Source organism: Asterias amurensis, chromosome 1 (genome assembly GCF_032118995.1).
Source record: "Asterias amurensis chromosome 1, ASM3211899v1".
Taxonomy (NCBI): Eukaryota; Metazoa; Echinodermata; class Asteroidea; order Forcipulatida; family Asteriidae; genus Asterias; species Asterias amurensis.
Genome location: NC_092648.1, coordinates 16979991 through 16999079, shown reverse-complemented (window position 1 = coordinate 16999079; position 19089 = coordinate 16979991). Strand labels below are relative to the sequence as shown.

At 39.8% G+C, this 19089-nt stretch overlaps 1 protein-coding gene across 1 annotated transcript in view; it reads right to left on the bottom strand.

Annotated features, from left to right (window-relative positions):
• The window catches only part of LOC139947941 (uncharacterized), a 69909-nt gene that overhangs the window by 5278 nt on the left and 45542 nt on the right, over positions 1 to 19089 (bottom strand). The window contains 7 exon segments of the mRNA XM_071945821.1: positions 10066 to 10209; positions 12404 to 12611; positions 14110 to 14293; positions 14719 to 15371; positions 16860 to 16990; positions 17453 to 18022; positions 18801 to 18922. Of these exon segments, the coding sequence (XP_071801922.1) occupies positions 10066 to 10209; positions 12404 to 12611; positions 14110 to 14293; positions 14719 to 15371; positions 16860 to 16990; positions 17453 to 18022; positions 18801 to 18922 (2012 nt within the window).

The window sequence follows — 19089 nt, the reverse complement described above, 5'->3', positions numbered from 1 at the left end:
TCTCTTGTGGAATTTTGTGGCAAGAGCCAGTTGGGCTGGAGTGTTATCTGATTTCAAACAGTTACAGGGTTTTAACGAAGATACTTCATGGAGACAGAATTCAAATCCTACCTCCATGATAACATGAAAGGGCCATTAACTTGTGGGAAAGAAACCTAGAGCAGGAAAAGTATGTGGTCAATGACTCTAAGTTTGCTGAGTGCAGAAGAGTCACGCTTAGCAGAAACAGAATGTCAACCAAATTTTGACCGTGCTCCAGGAGACCAAGAGTCAAAGGGAGCTGTCTAAAAAGTAGAGTCACGTTAGCAGAAACAGAAAGTCAACCAAAGATAGTTTTGACCGCACTCTACGAGAACTCAAGACAAGAGTCAAGAGGACCTTTCTACAAAGTATTAATCACGAGGGATGAAATTGGCGGGATATTGGTGTAATGACCGCCATCCTTCCAGTCCCAATCATATCAGCATCGGTTCATCTGTCCGAACAATTACCAAAGATGATTATCGCAATGATGTACATATATTGAGCATTACCTAAGCTGACTAGCCCGTGATAATTTTGTCACGCAAGATAATTTGTTCATTGAGATACATTTGGTCTCTGGAGAACGTGATGCAGGAAATAGCCCCAGGAATTTTGTTTTTTACTTAAAGGTGTATGCCAAACTCTTACAGCCATACCACTATTTTATGAATACACTTTTGAGGAAAACTAACACAACTATTTTAAACTTTGGGGACGCCGAGGGCGCTCTTGAATTCTCTAATCACTGCATCATGTAAGGCGTACATTTCGAGCTGCAAAATCGTTGTTTTGAAAGTACCCTCCAGCATATGGTGGTTCTGGCATGCATTTTAGCATGCAAAAAAAGCGAGCAACAGACACTTTAATATTGTTTCAATGATTTTGAGAAACTGCGCCTAATACGTTGAACGCCTTATACCTTGAGTGCCTTATACGCAGGAAGTTACAATATTCTAACACAGGGCAAAGACAGGCAACAACCTCAAGGAGGGTTTGGTCCAACTGTGTACCCATCTATGGGGGGGGGTATGTCACTAGAAATATATTGCACTAACTGTACTCTGCTTGAAATGCTACATCAAACTTCAAAGCCGGGTTCATACATCCTGCTAATGCGATACAAATTTTGGCGTCACAAGGCTGTTTTGCAGTGAATGCTTCGCAGGAGTTTCAGCACACGTCGTCTGACGCAAATTATTTGTCGCTAACTTGTAACGTCAAAATTCGTTCGAATTTGCATTCACAGGAAGTATAAACCAGGCTTACATGTATTTATATTCAGTTCGCTGCATGTAGCTACATGTACACAGGTCAGCGCCTTGATTTTACACAATGATAAAGTTAAGAGCGTTCTGCACGCAGAGACGTGGTAGTAATGTTTCCAATTAACTTGGGCACCCATATAGCGTGAGGAGGGTCCCATGATGCAACCCGTCATAATATTTAGTGTGAGGGGGGCAATTGTCAGGAAATGAATCATTTGGGGGGCCCTGTACATGCACCTAGTGTAAAGTTCACAGCTCCTTTCTTAAGGGCTAACTCAAATTTGTATACTAAAATACTCACAACTTTCTCTATTTTTAAACCACATTCTTTATGTCTAACCTGCATCACCCTGGATTAAGATTTATTCAAACAAGTGTTCTGTTAATGATCCCGACTGAACTGAATGCTAAGAGGTTCAGGTGTATAAATTGCCAATGAAATGGTTCTCTAAAGTAACCCCACCATTAAAGTTTAAAAAAAAATTGAAAAGCTTCAAGCCCCATACACCAGTTCTTCTGTCAACACACCTTGAATACGTTTCACGGACTGGGTCTGTCTATTTATCTTAACCATGATGCGTGCAGGACAATCAAGTCTGGCATCCTGTACCTACATGTGACAGTCCCTAGGCTGAATGCTCAACACCCCCCCCCCCCCCCCCCCCCTGAGCACACTAACTCATCAATGCCTGGTGTCCACAGGTGGGGAAATGACAACATACTGCATGACTGCATACAGGATGTCAAGAATTATGCAGGCAGTATGCCACAAGGCAGCTTGTGGGCAGCAATGGAGTGCCATGAAATATTACCAAAGGACTCTTATCGGATTTTGTTTTCTTCACGTTTAGAGGGGGCTGAAGTTTTAGAAATAAATTTCAGGGAAAATCAGCAACCTTCCAAACCGTTTTGTGTACTCTTCAACAAATAACCTCTGCTAGGGTCGAAACATCAGGTCACTAACCATTTTTAGCATTGATACCATGGGTTCTTTTGGTTGGTAAGAAATTTGCAACAGCTAGTTCTACTTTCTCAGGTAAACTTTTGTCAACTCGAATAAGGATTGATTCCTACTGACAGTAAAGCAGTTTTTTGTCTTTTTTAAAAGACAACAATCATTCTAGTTTGTTTGAGCAAGCGATTGTAACATGAGAAACATGTTCTTGCGAGTCTGAAAATCTTTCTGACACTGGCACTTTTGCTTTTTAGATGATTCATTATCACGAACTGTCACTCTCTCAAACAAATTAACATGACATCCCTGGGTCCCACAGAAGACCGCGGACCCAAGACACCGAGGGGGGTCCTTGCACTGCGTTGTCAAGGGGAACAAGTAATTAATGTATTATTATAGATGTTGGGAGACTGCTACAAGCGCACTATCGCAGAGGGTGCTAATCCTGCCACCCACAGGCACAAATCATCCTAGATTGCGTGTTAGAGAGCGACATCACCCAAATTGAGTAGGATTTATTTAATTAAGTAAACTGTGGTGTGAACACAAGAATAATCTTCCACTTAAAGTGCAACGTACTGAGGGATATTTAGCTATACAAAAACGAGCCGTTTTTCATTCTTTAAAGGGTTTGGGTACTTTCTGTACGACACAAACAAAAAACTAAACATAACACGATTAAACACAATGATGGTAGAAAGCTTCCCTTAAAATATTACCTGCCTAGGTGCTGTAATTTTTTAGAAAAGAGTTATTCTCCTAAAAACATTGCTCTGTGATTTTCAAATTGTTTTCCAAAAAAAACTTGACGGTTAATGAAGCTGAAATTTCTACAGGTAATTTATATTACATACATCTTCATTCCCAGTGAGTAAGAACTCATGTCAATACAAAAGGTATCAAACCATAATGCCATCGTACTGAGGGATATTTGGCGAAAGAAAAAGGAGCACGATTTCACTCTTTAAGTTTTCTGAAGTAGACACAACATGAGTTGACTTTTTATGGTTCAATTCGCTGTCCACGAGGCCTGCCTTGTGACTCCAAATGCATACTTTTCCAATTTCCATAGCACTGCTGTGACGTCTAATTCACAATGAAGTCTTCTTCTGTCAGAATCCACTGGAGTTTAAACCTGACATAAATCATGTTCCAAACCCATCCCCTACCTCTTATTGGAATTCCCAATTATTGGTTTGATTATTTTTAGAACAGGAAATACTTATTCAAAGTGAGAGGGGGGGGGGGGGGGGGGGTAGAAACAAACTTGATTCTCTACATTGTCTGCTTTGTGTCTTGAATCAATAAGGTGCAGGCGGAATGCTTAGGCAAGTACCAATTACCTGTTATCCCCAAAGAACAATTCTCTTGATGCAGTCGTGATTGAGTGACTGATGAATGCGGAGTGTACCTTTGTCCCAAGCGGACAGAGTTATGATACAATACTTGCATGGTACTATACGAGTCATTTCTTACAGGGGCATCCTGCTGTCGATAAAATAACTGTCATAAAATTTAAAGGACAACCTTTCCTTGAACGCATTGTCACTTGTTGTACTGGGAGCGTCAAGAAATTTTGATAACATGATAAGAATATAGAATTGCAAAGGTCGTGGGTTCCAATCCTACCCGAGTAACATGCCTGTAATTTTATTTCACAGAGCTCGGGAAAGAACAGAGTATACAGTGCTAACACACATCGGTGTATTTGGGTAAAAACCAAAATTAATCTGATAAGACTAAATAAACAAAGTGTAATCCTAACAAACAAAGTGGAATCCTCTGCCTTTCTTTGCTCGGTTAGTGACAGGGAAACTGAGCAAAGAATGTAGATTATAAAATATAATTTTGGAGGCTAATTATCTTTTATCCAACTATTAGAAGCTGATTTGTGATGGGTGCGGCTACAATATGGTCGAGCCGCAAGCATGTAAAGACACCTTTTGGCAGTCAGCCACATGTATGACCAAGGAGCAAAGCCAGAGATCGAAAAGTGTTTGATTTTTCCAGAGGGAAGAAAACTGGACGGCCCGCAGAAAAATCATCATGGCACAAGAGAGAACCAACACCCAACTAAAAACAGGGAGACATTTGTAAGAGTCGAGAGCTTTACTCACCATAGCACCCACTACCACCCATGATGTAGGCTATAGTTACTGAAACAGGTGAATTAACAACTGAAAATGACACCATTATCTGTGGGTTATTTTTAACTGATGAATGACTATCGAATGCTTGACTTCCAGGTGTTAACAGTTGTACATCAAGAACAATTAAAGCAGACATTTCCTAGCTTAAAAACACCCAACAGTTCCATGATAACCCTGGCCTGATACTTCTCGTAGGCAACACAGGCGATTGCATCCATGCGCCCTGGTCATTGCCTTGGTGCCCTTGATATGCTCCAGTAGAAATTAACAATTTCTTCATAGGGTGCCTTTTACCAAGGAACTTTGCCCCTGCCCTTTCAAAAACGAAGCACACAGGCCTGACAACCTTTACAAGATAATGCCTGTAGAACAAAGCCCCCATCAATAAGTCAAGTTAAGCATATTACAATCTACAATCCTATCCTCTCATATGACCATAGAGGATGACTTAGTCTTAATATCATATCATAAGTCCGTTTGAATAACTCTGATGATAAAACATTTCCGACACATGTTTAGTTACAACAATAGCAGACAGGCAAACTGATGTATCGTTTGTGTAGCTCCACCTGTTATCAGCAGGTGATGCAAGCCTTCACATCTCATTCGGTATAGATCTATATATAGGAGGCTTAGTGACAATACAATGATCAATGGAAGGATGTTAGGATTAGTCAGTAGAAGTCACAAACTCATCCCCAACTAAGTACTTCTTACCTAAGTGGGCTTACTAAGATAGACATTGTTTCAACGCTATATATTGAAACTCTTTGTTTGCTGTGCGTTAGTGTTGTATGAGAACTAGAGGGTGTAGAAAAACATGTGACACGACCCGATGAGAAGCATCTTCATCCCATTAAGAAAATGGTGATGACTTATCGTATAACACAGGTTACATAGCAGTTCACACAACCAACAGAAGACGATCAGAGCATACTGATCGGAACGTCGAGTTCAAACCAACGGTTCTTTTCACTTTTCAGAACCACCCCAACTCATTAGAGATAGTCATTACATGGTGTTACCGCAAACCTTTCTATATCGTATTTCCACCATGCAAAGTTTCAAATCCTACTCAACATGTTGAATTTAGAGCAGGAGACACCTTTGGCAATTGGCAGTATTCTCTCTTGGTGTATCCCAATACATGTATGCATCAAATAACAAATCTGTGAAAATATGGACTCAGATGGCCAACAAAGTTGCAAGAGAAAAATGAAAGAAAAAACACCCTAGTTGCACAAATGTCTGTGCTTTCAGATGCCTAAAAAAGGCTTCAGGCCTGAAGTCTTTTAGTGTTTGAGTATTAGAAATTACCTCTTTCTAAAATATTTGGGTGGGTGGGTGGGTCAAAACAATTTCTGAATGACCCCCAACTGCAGATAGCAACACACAAAAATTCAGGCAAGTGCCATTTTTTTAATGATCTGTCAATTACATTGAAAATGCAACCAGGACTAACATGCGCACATCAGAAGACTTGGACGCTTTTCAAGAGCACTAAATGTCAACTACTACGTCCCAATTACACACAGCTCAAGCAGTAATCTACATACGCCCCTCCGGCTTTGTCAGTTTGTACCCCAGGGGGACCAAAATACTTCCCTTCCTTCACTGAAGTTGATTTGACAAAATCAACCGCTTTTGCTAACCATGCGTCACAGAGTGCTACCTGATACCCCATAAAATGTCAAACGGCAATCAAGTCTATTCTCATAAAAAACTGTACGCTTATCGAAGTGAAATTCAACAGAAGAAATTAGTGCCGACTTCCGAGAGAAATTGGTTGATCTTGCTGCTTTGTTTTGGTTTTGATTTTGTCAATGTTCCAAACATTCATTTCTCTAAAAGGTTTTCTCTAAAAGGTTAATGGCAGACCTATCTACAAACCATGACAGCAAAGTAATGTTTTGTTTCCTTCAATATTATCCTTGAAGGAATATAATTTTGACATTTTTTCAACAACCTGTTACATAATAAAAACAGTATATGAAGAAAAAAGTTGAAGACATTTCAGAAGCACAGTCATGCACTCTACTTAAGGACACAACTAGGAGCCCCATAGACTAACAAATCTGGGAAGATAAGCAGTACACAATTACTGTGTATTTAACTCGCTTGATACCTTTAAAAAGATTTTAACATTTATGAAAACTATACCTTGCTTATGAAACAAGTAGTTAAATTAGTACTCCCTGATAATTGTTGTATAAAACTGCATTCAGCAGAAACACATAGGAATTGGACAAAGAAGCAATTTCAGTTAAGCCAATGAGTCTTTGAAGCTATTTTGAAAAAAAATGATATCGTAATCAAACCAAGACAGTTCAACAGAAAAAGAAAGAGATACAGAAGCAGTACAGACCGTAATACAGCTCCATTTCCTTGGGGAGATGATAGCAGCCCTTCTGAAAGAAACCCAAGATGACGTTCATCACCGAGTTACCACAGCCGCTAAACCATTGATACACCGCTCGCATCCTCTGCTTGAAATCCAACCAAGGAACATCAAAACTAGGAACTTGCGCCATGTTGGCTCTTTCTATGAATGGCAGAATGAACCTCCTTCTCTCTTCTCTTTAACTAAATCAGCTAGAGAATTCAAACCTTGAGACTCTCACCCTCGTAAGAAACCAACTCATGCAGTGACTAGACCTGAACACATGACGTGGAGCCGGTGACTAGGAACTACCGGGCTTTCAACAACTTGACGTAGAAGCCCCTGAGAAACTGGGCAGCTAGTGGGACCTCTCAGGGTGACTCCACTATTTCGTGGGGAAGCCAAGAACACACATCTACATTTGTTAACAGCCTTCCGCAATAACCCAGTTATTGAGTGACACACGAGAACACCCAAACCGTAAATTAAAGTGACAAAACACAGAACAAAATCGAACAAAGTTTCCTTTCTACTTCTCTTCGAAAACCACAAAACAAACCCCCACCCCCCTGCAGAAAAAAAGAATTCTACATCCACGTAGGCGCTTAATTACTTTTCTCATGGTACAGTAACTAATATCAGTGACTCACCCGAATATGACCGAATGTTGCGGTCGGAATCATGTAGCTTTATAACGAGCAAGTATCCCAAGAAGGCAGGTATGGAAGAGGGCACTGATTGAACTCTACAGAACGGCTCATTGACTATTGGGCTATAGCATCCTGATGTTATTTCCCCTTAGGTAATGGGTAAATTAAGCGAGCTCAGGCAGAGGAAACAGCCTGAAATACATGTAATCCAACCCCTTTTTTATGAATACGGTATGCTCTTGGTTAAAAACTACACATTATTAATAATAAAAACCCTTGAGTGGATTGCTTGTAATCCAGTGCAGACTGCTATTAGAAAGCAGAGGTTGACAACACTGCATGTACTTAAGGGGGCCGTCCAACGTTTTCAACATTTAACATTTATGGTCATTCAAAAAAGAGTACGGCGGAGAAAAGGGTCTGAACCAGTGTACGACTTTAAAAGGGTTTGTAAAATGATGATATTTTGCATATTAAATTCTACTTTGGGGAGGGAGAGTGTTTGTCAAAAGTAGCCCTATCTGTATATGACCTGATAAATTTTGAAAAGTTTGGACGCCCACTAAAGATGCTTTTTAGGAGGAGGTGAGAAGTAAAGAGTCAGTACCCAACAAACTTTTTAGATAAATAGAAATTTGAGCAGGAGACAATACTCAAATCTATCAAATTATTTATGCCAGGCCTATAAATGAATGTCCAAGTTACCACTTTGGAAAATTTATTTATGTTGTGTGTATTTTAGAATTAAGAATTGTTATTGATGTACTTTTTATTAATAATGGGTCAAAAGTGGATGCAAAGAGAGGGTGAAGTTAAAAAAGAAGAAGTAAATAACGGGCCTGGAAATCAATCTTTGACGGGGCAAGGCCGTTTTCATTTTTGAACGGGCACCAAAGGCAATTAGCCTTTTTGAGATATGGTGGAGAGTATAAAAGTACACTGTTTGGTTTGGGTGTATATACAGGCAAGTTTACCCAAACCTAAATAATGTTTTAGTAATGTGTTCATCATATTTCAAAATGGCTTATGGCCTACATGACAGTCAAGTAATTCCAGGCCAGAGTTAAACAAACAAATGCTTTTGAAAAAGAACGTTGAATAGATAGAACTTTGGTCGTCAAAGTTACGAGATAACTATGGAAAAAAAAAAAAAAATCTGAGGTCTCAAAATCAAATTCGCAGAAAATTACTTCTTTCTCGAAAACACGTCACTTCAGAGGGAGCTGTTTCTCACAATGTTTTATACTATCAACCACCCCCCATCACTCGTTACCAAGAAAGGTTTTATGCTAATAATTATTTTGAATAATTACAAATAGTGTCCCCTGCCTTTAAAGGTATAGTGTATACAAAAAACTATCACAATCATGACAGAGTTAAGGAAAACACTCCACAGCAGGCTTGCCATTATTAATGGAAATACATTCGCCACAGGGTATCAGATCATTACATAACCAATCCAGCAAAAGGTGGTACTACATAACCAATCCAGCACGGGGGGGGGGGGGGGGGGTACTACAAGAAAATGAATCCGAACATATCTCAAGTCTCACAGGAAATCGATCCCTAAGCCGAATGCTTCCCTCGCTAACTGATATCCTTCGGTAACTATCAGTGATCTCCCTGGCGCTCAATACACATGGGGACCAGGGAAGACATGAACTGTTAACAGCCTAATGGAAGGGAGGAACCGTGGACCCTTATTAGGTGAGTTGGTTTATGAAGATATTCTAAATTACCGAGTACGATGAATGGGTGTGGTGACTCTAAAACATTCTGCTTTCTTAATGACATGGCGTAAAATGTGTGCCAACGATTTGTGTCAGCACCTTTGGGAGTTTAAATATAGAGTTATGGCTTGTTACAGACCATTTCAAGTCGGGGAAACAAACTAGGATGATGTTAAGTTGTTGACTGGACTCTCATTGAAAAGTAAAGACACATGCGAGAGATCAACTCAACTGCGTGAAAACTATCCGTTACTCCATGTTGTTTTTGTGCATTGAAAACAGACTGGGTTGCTATAATCAAAGTTCCTTAACCACAAAACTGGGCAAACCAACCCTGGGGTCTATTTCACACGGACAGTCTTAACTCTGGACTCTCTTTAGGAGTTATTAAAAACTGAAGGCTAGTCCTAAGTAAGGAAGAGTAACTCATCCTAACTCGAGAAAAGACTAGTCTTAACTATCCCAGCATTTCTATCTACAGCTCAGGGGTGACAGTCATTGCAGACAAAAGAGTCTCAAACTGAGATCCAGATCTTCAGAGGTACATTAAAAAATAGAAATTTCCAAATTTGTATAGCCCCTTGATTTATAGATTCCAAGAAGCTTTTGGAAAGAGTATCCTCATGCTGAATGATTAAATTAGGAGAAAAATACAGCACATTTTCTTTTACCAGGCAGACTTTTTAAAAGTCTAAACTCAGATAAAAGACTGAAATTTACTTTATCACAGATGTAGACAAATTTGACATCAGCAAAATGACCCAAAACATCAAATGAAGGCGCTCGGGCATGGAATCACAAAGGAAATCTTATATCTTCATTGCTCTTAACCATCTACTCCGAGGTTCGGTTAACTTTCACACTATTCACAGAGGTTATTGATTAGTTCAGTTCTAAAGACTACTACCCACCAGTGTCCTGAAAAGCGTTGGCCGTCTCCACCAGATTATGCCAATCAAGATTAGCGGCTGAGTCCGGGAGCGGAAACAGAGACGGGTTGGACGTTGTTCCTCGGTTATTGTTAGCGTTGAGGTCATCTTTGCTCTTCCTGGGCTCTGTAAGTGGTTTAATAAGATCACGGTGGTTGAACCTCATGATTTCTAAAATCCGAGATGCGGGGGATGGATGAAAATTGGTCGGGATTAAAACGGTGCCAGGGTACGGCTAGTTACAACCTCTGCTTTGGTTACAGGTCGGAGATTGGATTATTACCGCAAAATAACAAGACTACTTCATTTGTAATGGGAAAGGGGAAGTGGGTGATTGCACATCTCTAAGGAAAAAACTCTCTGCTTCTCCAATTCTCCAGTAATGAATTAACTTTAAGAAAAAAAAACTATAAGAATCTGATAGGAAAACAGGAACTGGCAAAAAATCTATAAGAATCTAAATTATAGAGATCCTATTTAAATTCTATAGGATTCTATAAGAACTTAGCCTACATGAAAGGACTTTTTCTGTTAGGGGAATAGAACATAATTAGGACTCAAAATTTGGCCAGGCAGGTCGTTAATAAGCTCTACAGTGAAATAAAGGCTGATCACATATTTTATAACAGAAACAAATATTTAAGAGAAGTAAAGGCTTTTATGCATATTTAATACAGCAAACTCAGAATAAGAAGAAGCAAAATTAAATCAACAAAAAATAAGAACATAATAAAACAACATACTGGATGCTAAAGATTCAAACCTTTATCATGATGCATAATTTTCTGGTCATGTTCCCTAGGTACACATTAACAATCACTAATATTGATTCTCACAGCAAACAAAGAGACCAGACTACTCTCTCTTCACTCACACACAAACATAATGCACACATGGCATGCAGCAGGCGATCAAAATGTGTAGCTGACAAATTACGCCACTTCAGAGCGGACCAATCATAGCACAGAATATGGAGAGCCTACAAAACAGCATGTTTATCCAATGAAATCATTGGGCCTATGAGACCAGTGCAAGTCTTTATCGGATAAAGACAGGGGACCAGTCTATAGCTACGGTAGCACACAAATGGTCCTTTACAAAAGCCAATCCTTGTAATCTTTGCAGAAGAAGTTAGAAGAAACAGAACAAAGCTTGTCTATTATTCGGACAGTCATTTGTCAAAAGAAAATCTGTTTTCTCATTCTAAAACTTGAATCACATACAAAATGGTGTTTTATTTGAATTTTTTTGAATAAAATGTTCTTTCCAAAGTATACCTTAGTCTTGAACTTTATTTGAGAAAAAGATCGTCAATCGTTTCAACTCTTAAATGTGTTCTATAAACACAATAGAGTAGTCAAATACATGCATGTGTTCTGGTTGTTAAAGTGATCCACGACAGCATTTAATCAGACAAAGCATTGACAGGGATAAGAATGCATCACACACATTGATCATAACCTACTTTTCTTCCCCTTGTTAGTCCTTAACGGTTGTTGTACTTTAATTCGTAAGGCTTGGTGGAGATAAAAAAAATTAAAGGAAATTCATGCAAATGAGTTAAAAACCTGATGATGCACATGTAGCTAACGTAGGCGCAGGTTTAGGGAGAAGGTTAATAGTTTTCTGTTATCTTTTTCATGCATGGGTCCATCTGGGTGTTGTGCTTTTTATTTTGTTTCAAACTACAGTATTGACACCCTGCAGATGCAGAACGCACCTCTGCACAATACAGCACAATGCGCGTCTACCATTTTCACCACTTTTTTACTTAAAAAAATGGGGGTCAGGATAAGCGCGCTACACATTGTAAATGGGATCAATATCAAGTTCAAAGCAAACATAAACAAATCTGTCAAATACTGGTGACAGTATTTGTACAGGAATCAAATAAATTTGAAAGTGGTCTGTCGAGTTCCTAGTCAGGTCTCGTTGGTCCACTACCTGGCATCAACCTCGGGGACAGTCCGAAATTGTATCATTAGGACATAGGTAAATAAAATAAATAAAAGCTGGATTGGAAGAGTTTTTCTTAAAAGCTAGAGTAGGACTGGAGGATTTAAGAAGTGAATGTGTCAGTGAATGAAATATACACCACATGTAGTTGCATGTTATTTGATGAATTATAGTGGGCCATTTGCAAATGCTAAGTGTAGGAATGAGCCAAATTAGTTGTTAAACTTTACACTCAGGAAAGTATGTATTTGTTACCACAGAGAAATGAACAATGGTGATAGATCATATTAACGACGAAAAGGAAATTTTGATACTTTAAATAAAAAACTGAAAGAGAGCAATGCATAAAATGTCTTCAAAATACCTTTATAGTTGTCGGGTGCCTGTGCAGTCTGGAGCTCGGGGTTGGTACTCGTAAACAAGACATCATTATGGCTGTCCATGTCATAGCTATCCCTGCGAGGAGGGCGATTGTACGGCCCGCCCCCAGCTGCGATACTCTCATCAGAATAAGTACGATGGAGAGAGCCAGGCCTGCTGGACTGATGAGCATGGTCCCTTGATGGGTTGGCCTGTAAGGCAATAGGGGTAATTCAACATTATTTTAGTGAGCAGTTTTCAGAGAATGAAAACATCAGAACGGATTCTTCTTGGATTCTAGAAGAGTTACATCTGGTTAAGATGGTTTTAATGTATACATAAATAGTTAATGGCCTGACGTTTCGACCCTAGCAGAGACTTTCTTGAAGGCTAAATGACAGTTTTTGCGTCAACTTTAATCACAGCAGTAATATAAATGAGAAAATAAAAATTAGCTGTTGCAAACTGCCTACCAACCAAAGGAACCTACGGTATGAATGCAAAAAATAGTTATTGTTCTGACGTTTCGACCGTAGTAGAGTCTTTCTCGAAGGCTAAATAAAAGGCTTCACGGAAGACTCTGCTAGGGTTAAAACGTCATAAACTATTTTTGGCAGTAATAATAAACAACTACTAAAGTTTCATGCATTTTAGCTTGTAAAACAAACACCTCAGATTCAGCCAGTAACAAACTAACAGTTAAAAAGTTCACAATTTTTAACGTAAAGATTGCAGTAACTAGCCTAAAGGTTAAGCAACATTTTGAAATTATAGTACGAGAGAGAAGTAGAGGAAAAGAGAGAAGAAAAAAGTGAAATGAAAATACAAAAGAAATTGGTATTTTCAAGGAAATTTGGAAACGAGGGTTGATTCTTTTTGTGTCTCGCTTAGCTAAAAAGGACTCCTGAGACTTAATGAAAAACATACACGGGACAATAGAGAAAGAAATCTTTTGATGTAAAATTTGTTTCTTAAAATAAACTGTGGTGTAAATAACTCTTTCATGCGCCCATGAAATTCCTTCAGAAAACATGTTGTAGAACAAAAAATAGAGATTGCAGTTTTCAGAATTGGGAAAAGGACTCTTGGGATGCTACTGTGGCCTGTTCAAATGGGGTTGGGCACTCGCAAAAAATGAGAAAACAATTAACGTGTCCATATGATCAAATTATCACTCAAATAAATGGTTCATGAAAGGGTTTAGTAATTCCATCTCTAATAAAGAAACTTTTTATTCAAAGTAAGCGCAACTAAACATTTTGGGATGTGCCCAAAAACTTGAAAAAGGTGGATTTTTTTTTAAAACCCTGCATGCAAAAGAGGAAGACCTACTGGTGAGCAAAAAACAAAACCAAGGGATGCCACTCAGGAACACATCAGCCCACAACAACAACCACAGCCAAGAGTGAGAGAGTAGCATATATTTACCCAGACATTTGGGAAACCAAGGAAGGCATCCCGAAAACGAGTCAGAGAGCGACTCCTCTGAGGTAACCTTGAACCAAAGTGGATGGGGAGAGAGTGAGAGAAAATGGGCTTGGGTGGTAGAGGGGGTAGCTGGGCACTGCAGTAAGGGAGGGGCGGAGGGGTACTGGAGGGTGGAGGAGGAAAAGAGAAAGTCGGAGGAGGAGGAGGAGCAGGAGAAAGAGTAGGAGGAGGAGAGCCAAGAGATGATGGTGAGACTGATGATGTGATGGCCTTCCTATTCACCTGTGGTCCCGATGCTGAGGTGGATGCAGCTTTGGACGGCTCCATGTTGAGAGACTCGGGCGCGATTAGTTTGCGAAGGTTTTCTTGGACCTCATTGCTTGCCGGAAGTGATTTGGTCCCTGCCAGACCCTGGCGGAGTCGGGTATTCAGCGAGTCAGTGGAGCTACGGACCTCTGTTGTTCTTCTGCAAAGCATAGCAAATTGAATTCGTAAAATTTAAACAGTTGCTTGTAATTTTGTCAAGAAAGTTAAATATACTATAGAGAAACAAGCACATGGTAGAATGCTTTGTTTAAAGCACATGGACTACATTGGTAATTGTCAAAAACAAGTTTCACAAAGTAAAAAAGAAAATACAGCATTTCAGACAAAAATATTTCAAGGGAAGTTTTCCACCATGACCCATCTATATACTTTCTTACTTGTATGGAATCTGTGAATGTAAATATATTTTCAATCTTGCCAATGTTGTGCATTCCCTTAAATAAAACGCAAACATCAAGTACCCAAAAGTATTTATCTCTTTCTTCTCTAAAATTAAAGAAAATTAATCCTTCAACATGGAGCAAAAAAAAAATCTACCTCTAAGAACTCATCTTATAAACTCACCTGCGAGCGATTCTGGGACTAGAGCTGCTTTCACTGATACTACTACTGGATGAAGCAGAAGGACCAGCTCTCCGATGTCCACTACTCATATAATCCCTCGGTGCAGTGCCGTGTACCGTATTCCTACGAGTTTGCTCCGGACTTCTGTTAACCATAACAGTGCGTGGTAGACTGCCTCCATGAGATCGTAGATAGTCACCCCCTCGTTGACTCGATCCGCTTGAGTGTGTGGAGTGAGAGTGTAGCGAGACGTCACTGAGGTTAGAGCTGCTCGCCGTGGGGAGGTTGAGGTTGCTGGTGATCGGAGCCGGCCTACCGACCCTCTGCTGTAGATGCTGCTGCTGTTCCAACTCGCCCGGTGTCCGCTGCTGTTCCAACTCGCCCGGTGTCCGCTGCTGCTCAGGGTACAGGTGCTCAGTCGGACTATAACGTTCAGGCTTGCCATAAAGTTCACTTTCTCTATACTCCCCTGGTATACTGTGCTGAACTGGTATGTTAACGGGTACCATGCTGTAGGTTGGCTCCGCGACGTCGTCATGTGACGAGGCAATGCGGCTGTCATGGTAACCATTGAGGTCGTCATGGGTATCGTACCATTTCTCATCATTGTTTGTCATTCCAAGAGAGTCCCCACCAGGTGGGTGTTTTGGGGGCTGGAAAGCAAAATTAACGCAAGTTTTTAGACTAAATACTTTTAAAAAAAAAACATAATAAAAACAAATTTAAGCTTGGTTCACACTTCCTGCGATTGAGAATGCAGTACAATTTTGGACCACAAATTCGCAACGAACAATTGCAACAGTTGAACTGTGCTCAACTCCTGCGTTAGCGCTAGATGTGTTAACTGATATTTATGAATGGATTTTTGTAAATGTTAAAAGTTCATAAAACAATTAATGACATCTGGAAGAGAAGAAGCCAAAGAATGCAGGATGAATTCCTAAAATTCTTCATAACTTCTTGATGCGCTCTAAAAAAATATTTAGATGGAGCCAACACATTGAATAAAAAGAGCATCTATACTTTATGCACGAGGTCATGGACTCATCTCTGTTGGTCATTCCCACAAAGAAGTTTAAAAAATTTAAAAACCTTCAGTTTTCCTCAAAAAGGTTGTTATCTTATATAACAAATATTGAGTGTTATAATCATGCATTGTAATGGGAAACAAAATTAGTATTTTATATTAATTTTTAATATTCTTTATCCCCGATGCAAATTTAACATCTATTATAAAATTAGTATTGCATATCCTTATTAACTATCATTATTCTTTGATAAAATGTTGACAATATTTGTCTAAACAAAATTTTATTCTATTATTGATTCATTCCATGCCTTAAAAACAAGCATTATTTACCATAATTATTGTCTCCCAGTACATAGACGCCATGTTTCTACAGCAATCTCGACTTCCCTGCACTACAACTTACAAGACACCCATGATGCACAATTTCCAATTCAACATAATAGACAGGGCAATGACCAGTCTTCAGTCTACATCAATATGAAGGGAGCCCTCTCTTGACCTGGCATAGCTTTAACATTGCATATTATTATTGTACTAGTGGAATTGTTTGTGGCGAGTTGACATTCGATGATGTCACAGGATGGCACGAATCTCCTTTAGTCTGTCTCAGGCGATTGCATTTCAGAGACAGCTGGACTAAATCCAGTATAAATTGTTCACAGACCTTTCAAAAAAAGCTTTCAGCTGAACACATGTTTTTGATGATACGCCATATCCAAATGGTCAAAGGCATAACTGAAGTCACTTGTAGCCAAACTAGGATAAAAAGTACAAACTTGACTGAACCATAGCTGCTTGTCATGTGTTTGTCAAACCAGTGGACAACTGAGAATCACTTTCACATTAAATCAACTTTCGGGTCATTCGGGCTGAAATTACTCTTTAAAATTGACCAAGTACTTTTTCAAGGTAAAGTTCAATAAAAACATTGCATAAAGATTGATTATCTCTTTTATTTAATTCTGTATTTATTTTCCTTATTCCTTGCTTTTTTATAAAAAAAAAATTTCTCCCCTGACTGTTCTGTCTTGTGCTATTGTAACTTGTTTGTTGTACCTTGTATTGGTCGAATAAATAATAATAATAATAACAATAACATTCCTTGACTCACCACTCGATAGTGACTGTTGGGCGTGGCGAATGGAGGAGGGTTCCCTCGCTCTCTGTTCCCCTCAGGGTAGGTCGCAGATTGCTGATGACGTCCCGACCGCTGCCATGAAGACTTGGAGGAGTCGGACAGGACTGTAGTAAAATCAGACAATTTTTGTTCTTTATTGAATCGTGAGGATAAGGCTTGCAGCAATGGGAGGTTTTTGGACGGTCCTATTTCCAAGTACTCGCCACAAGTGCGTGTGCTCAGACTTACGCGCCGATACTGAGCATGTACGTGCATGCTCAGAGATTATAAAGAAGGACCATTAGTCTGCTGCCGCCAGCATCTCAAAAGTCTCCCATTGTACCAAGCGGCACTGAATATTATCTAGAAATTTAGAGGACTAAGTGATATAATATTTTCAAAACAGCGACAAAAATGTTAAACTGCAAGAATTAAAACAGATATACGCTGGACTATAAACGAAGGACAAAGAATGTGAATCACAGATTCTTATTATTTCCAGTTTGTTCATGCTTCCTACTTGGTTCATGTTTTCCATATTTGTATTGTTATTTTTTTTTCAAGAGCAGAAAGAATAATGAACCTACCTCTGCCTCTGGAGTAAGGTTCTAATTTATCTTCCATTGAGTTCTGTCTGGCGTGTGAGCTACCGTCACCGGCTTCTCGAAGCTCATCTTGAGAGCCCATAATCTTAGAGTGTCTGACGGCCGCTAGTGACGAGATCTGCTCAAGCTCTTCCTGAGAGCTTTGTAGCCTCGCCGGAGTCTCATGCAGTCGTGGCCTGAGCTCCCTCGCACTGCGTCTGTCATTCGCCATCCGTGAGAACGTCAACTCTGCCCCATCCCGCGAACCCCTGCTATCCAACGAGCCGTGACCCGAAGAGATGCTGGATTCCCTGATGGCCATCCGGTTTGCGTTGTTCACCTCCTTCCAGTAGTTGACTGTGGCGCGATACCGGTGTTGACCTCCGACCCGGGGTTCCTGTTGGTGGGTGATGCGTCGCTCGAGCGTGGCGATGGCGTTTCGGACGGTGTTTGGGTTGTCTGGGTCCTCGCTGGCTCTTGACATCTCTGAAGCGGTTCTGGTGTGGGAGATAGAGGCAAGGGTACCAGGTGTTGTGGCTGACCTCGCATGTGACCCGTGACCGCTTCTTGAATCTGAATGGGAAAATATATATCGACTCAGAAAATACAAACACATGTCTTTAATTTTAAAGCCTTCGAGAAAGACTCTGCTACTAGGGTCGAAACGTCAGGCCATCAACTTTTTCTGCATTATACCATAGGTCTTTTTGGTTGGTAAGCAGTTTGCAACAGCTTAAATTCTATTTTCTCTAATATTAAAGTTTCTAGACTTTAATTGTTCAATCAATTTGAAAACCATAGGAATACAAATTTTACGCGGGACTGATACTTCATTCTTATAAGGGCAAGAAGGTTTCTTTTACCTCAGTAAAGGGCACCTCTATGAGGAGTCATCTAAGTTTCTACTTGGAACATTTTAAAGAGCACCAAAGCAATGACCAGGGGCGTGTTGGTCAATGCCCCATTGACTCTATGAAGTATAAGTACTTTCCATATAAAATACAAAATGACAAATTTGTATGACAGGCATGTGAGTATCTATCCATGAAAAAAGAGGAAAAGAGAGAACCGGGCAAGACAAAAAGAGGAAAAGATACTATTCCTATACTTTTGTACACAGAGAGTGAAGAAAAAAAAAAAAGGAAAATCAAAACCCCAAAAGAGGAAATCAGCTGAAAAGAGGAAGTCTCACATGCCTGGTATGAATATCCTCAGGAAACAATAAATTTAGCAACATAAATTGTAAAATCAGTCTCATTTTATTCAACTGTGTTTTCAACTGTGTTTTGGTAGATGCTACATGTATGCTTATGTCTACTAGTCAAGGTGCCATACTAGGCACCAGTCTTACCTCTGCTTATTGTGATGGCTGCACGGTAGCTATGTCCTCCTTTCCCACTGCTGTAGCTTCTGTTGAAGGGTGCCTTGCCAGTATGGGGCAGGGCTGCATCGTAGTCAATCGGAGTGCTACCCCTTCAAGAAAGAAGAGAAACGAATAAGCTACGTAACAATTGCTGCATTGAAACAGATTGACCCTGCTGTTATGTTACAATCAATGAGGCTCGAATTTCACATAACCCTCCATGGCTACCACTGCAAAATGGAATTTTCTCAAAAAATTGCAGTTTAAGTAATCACCA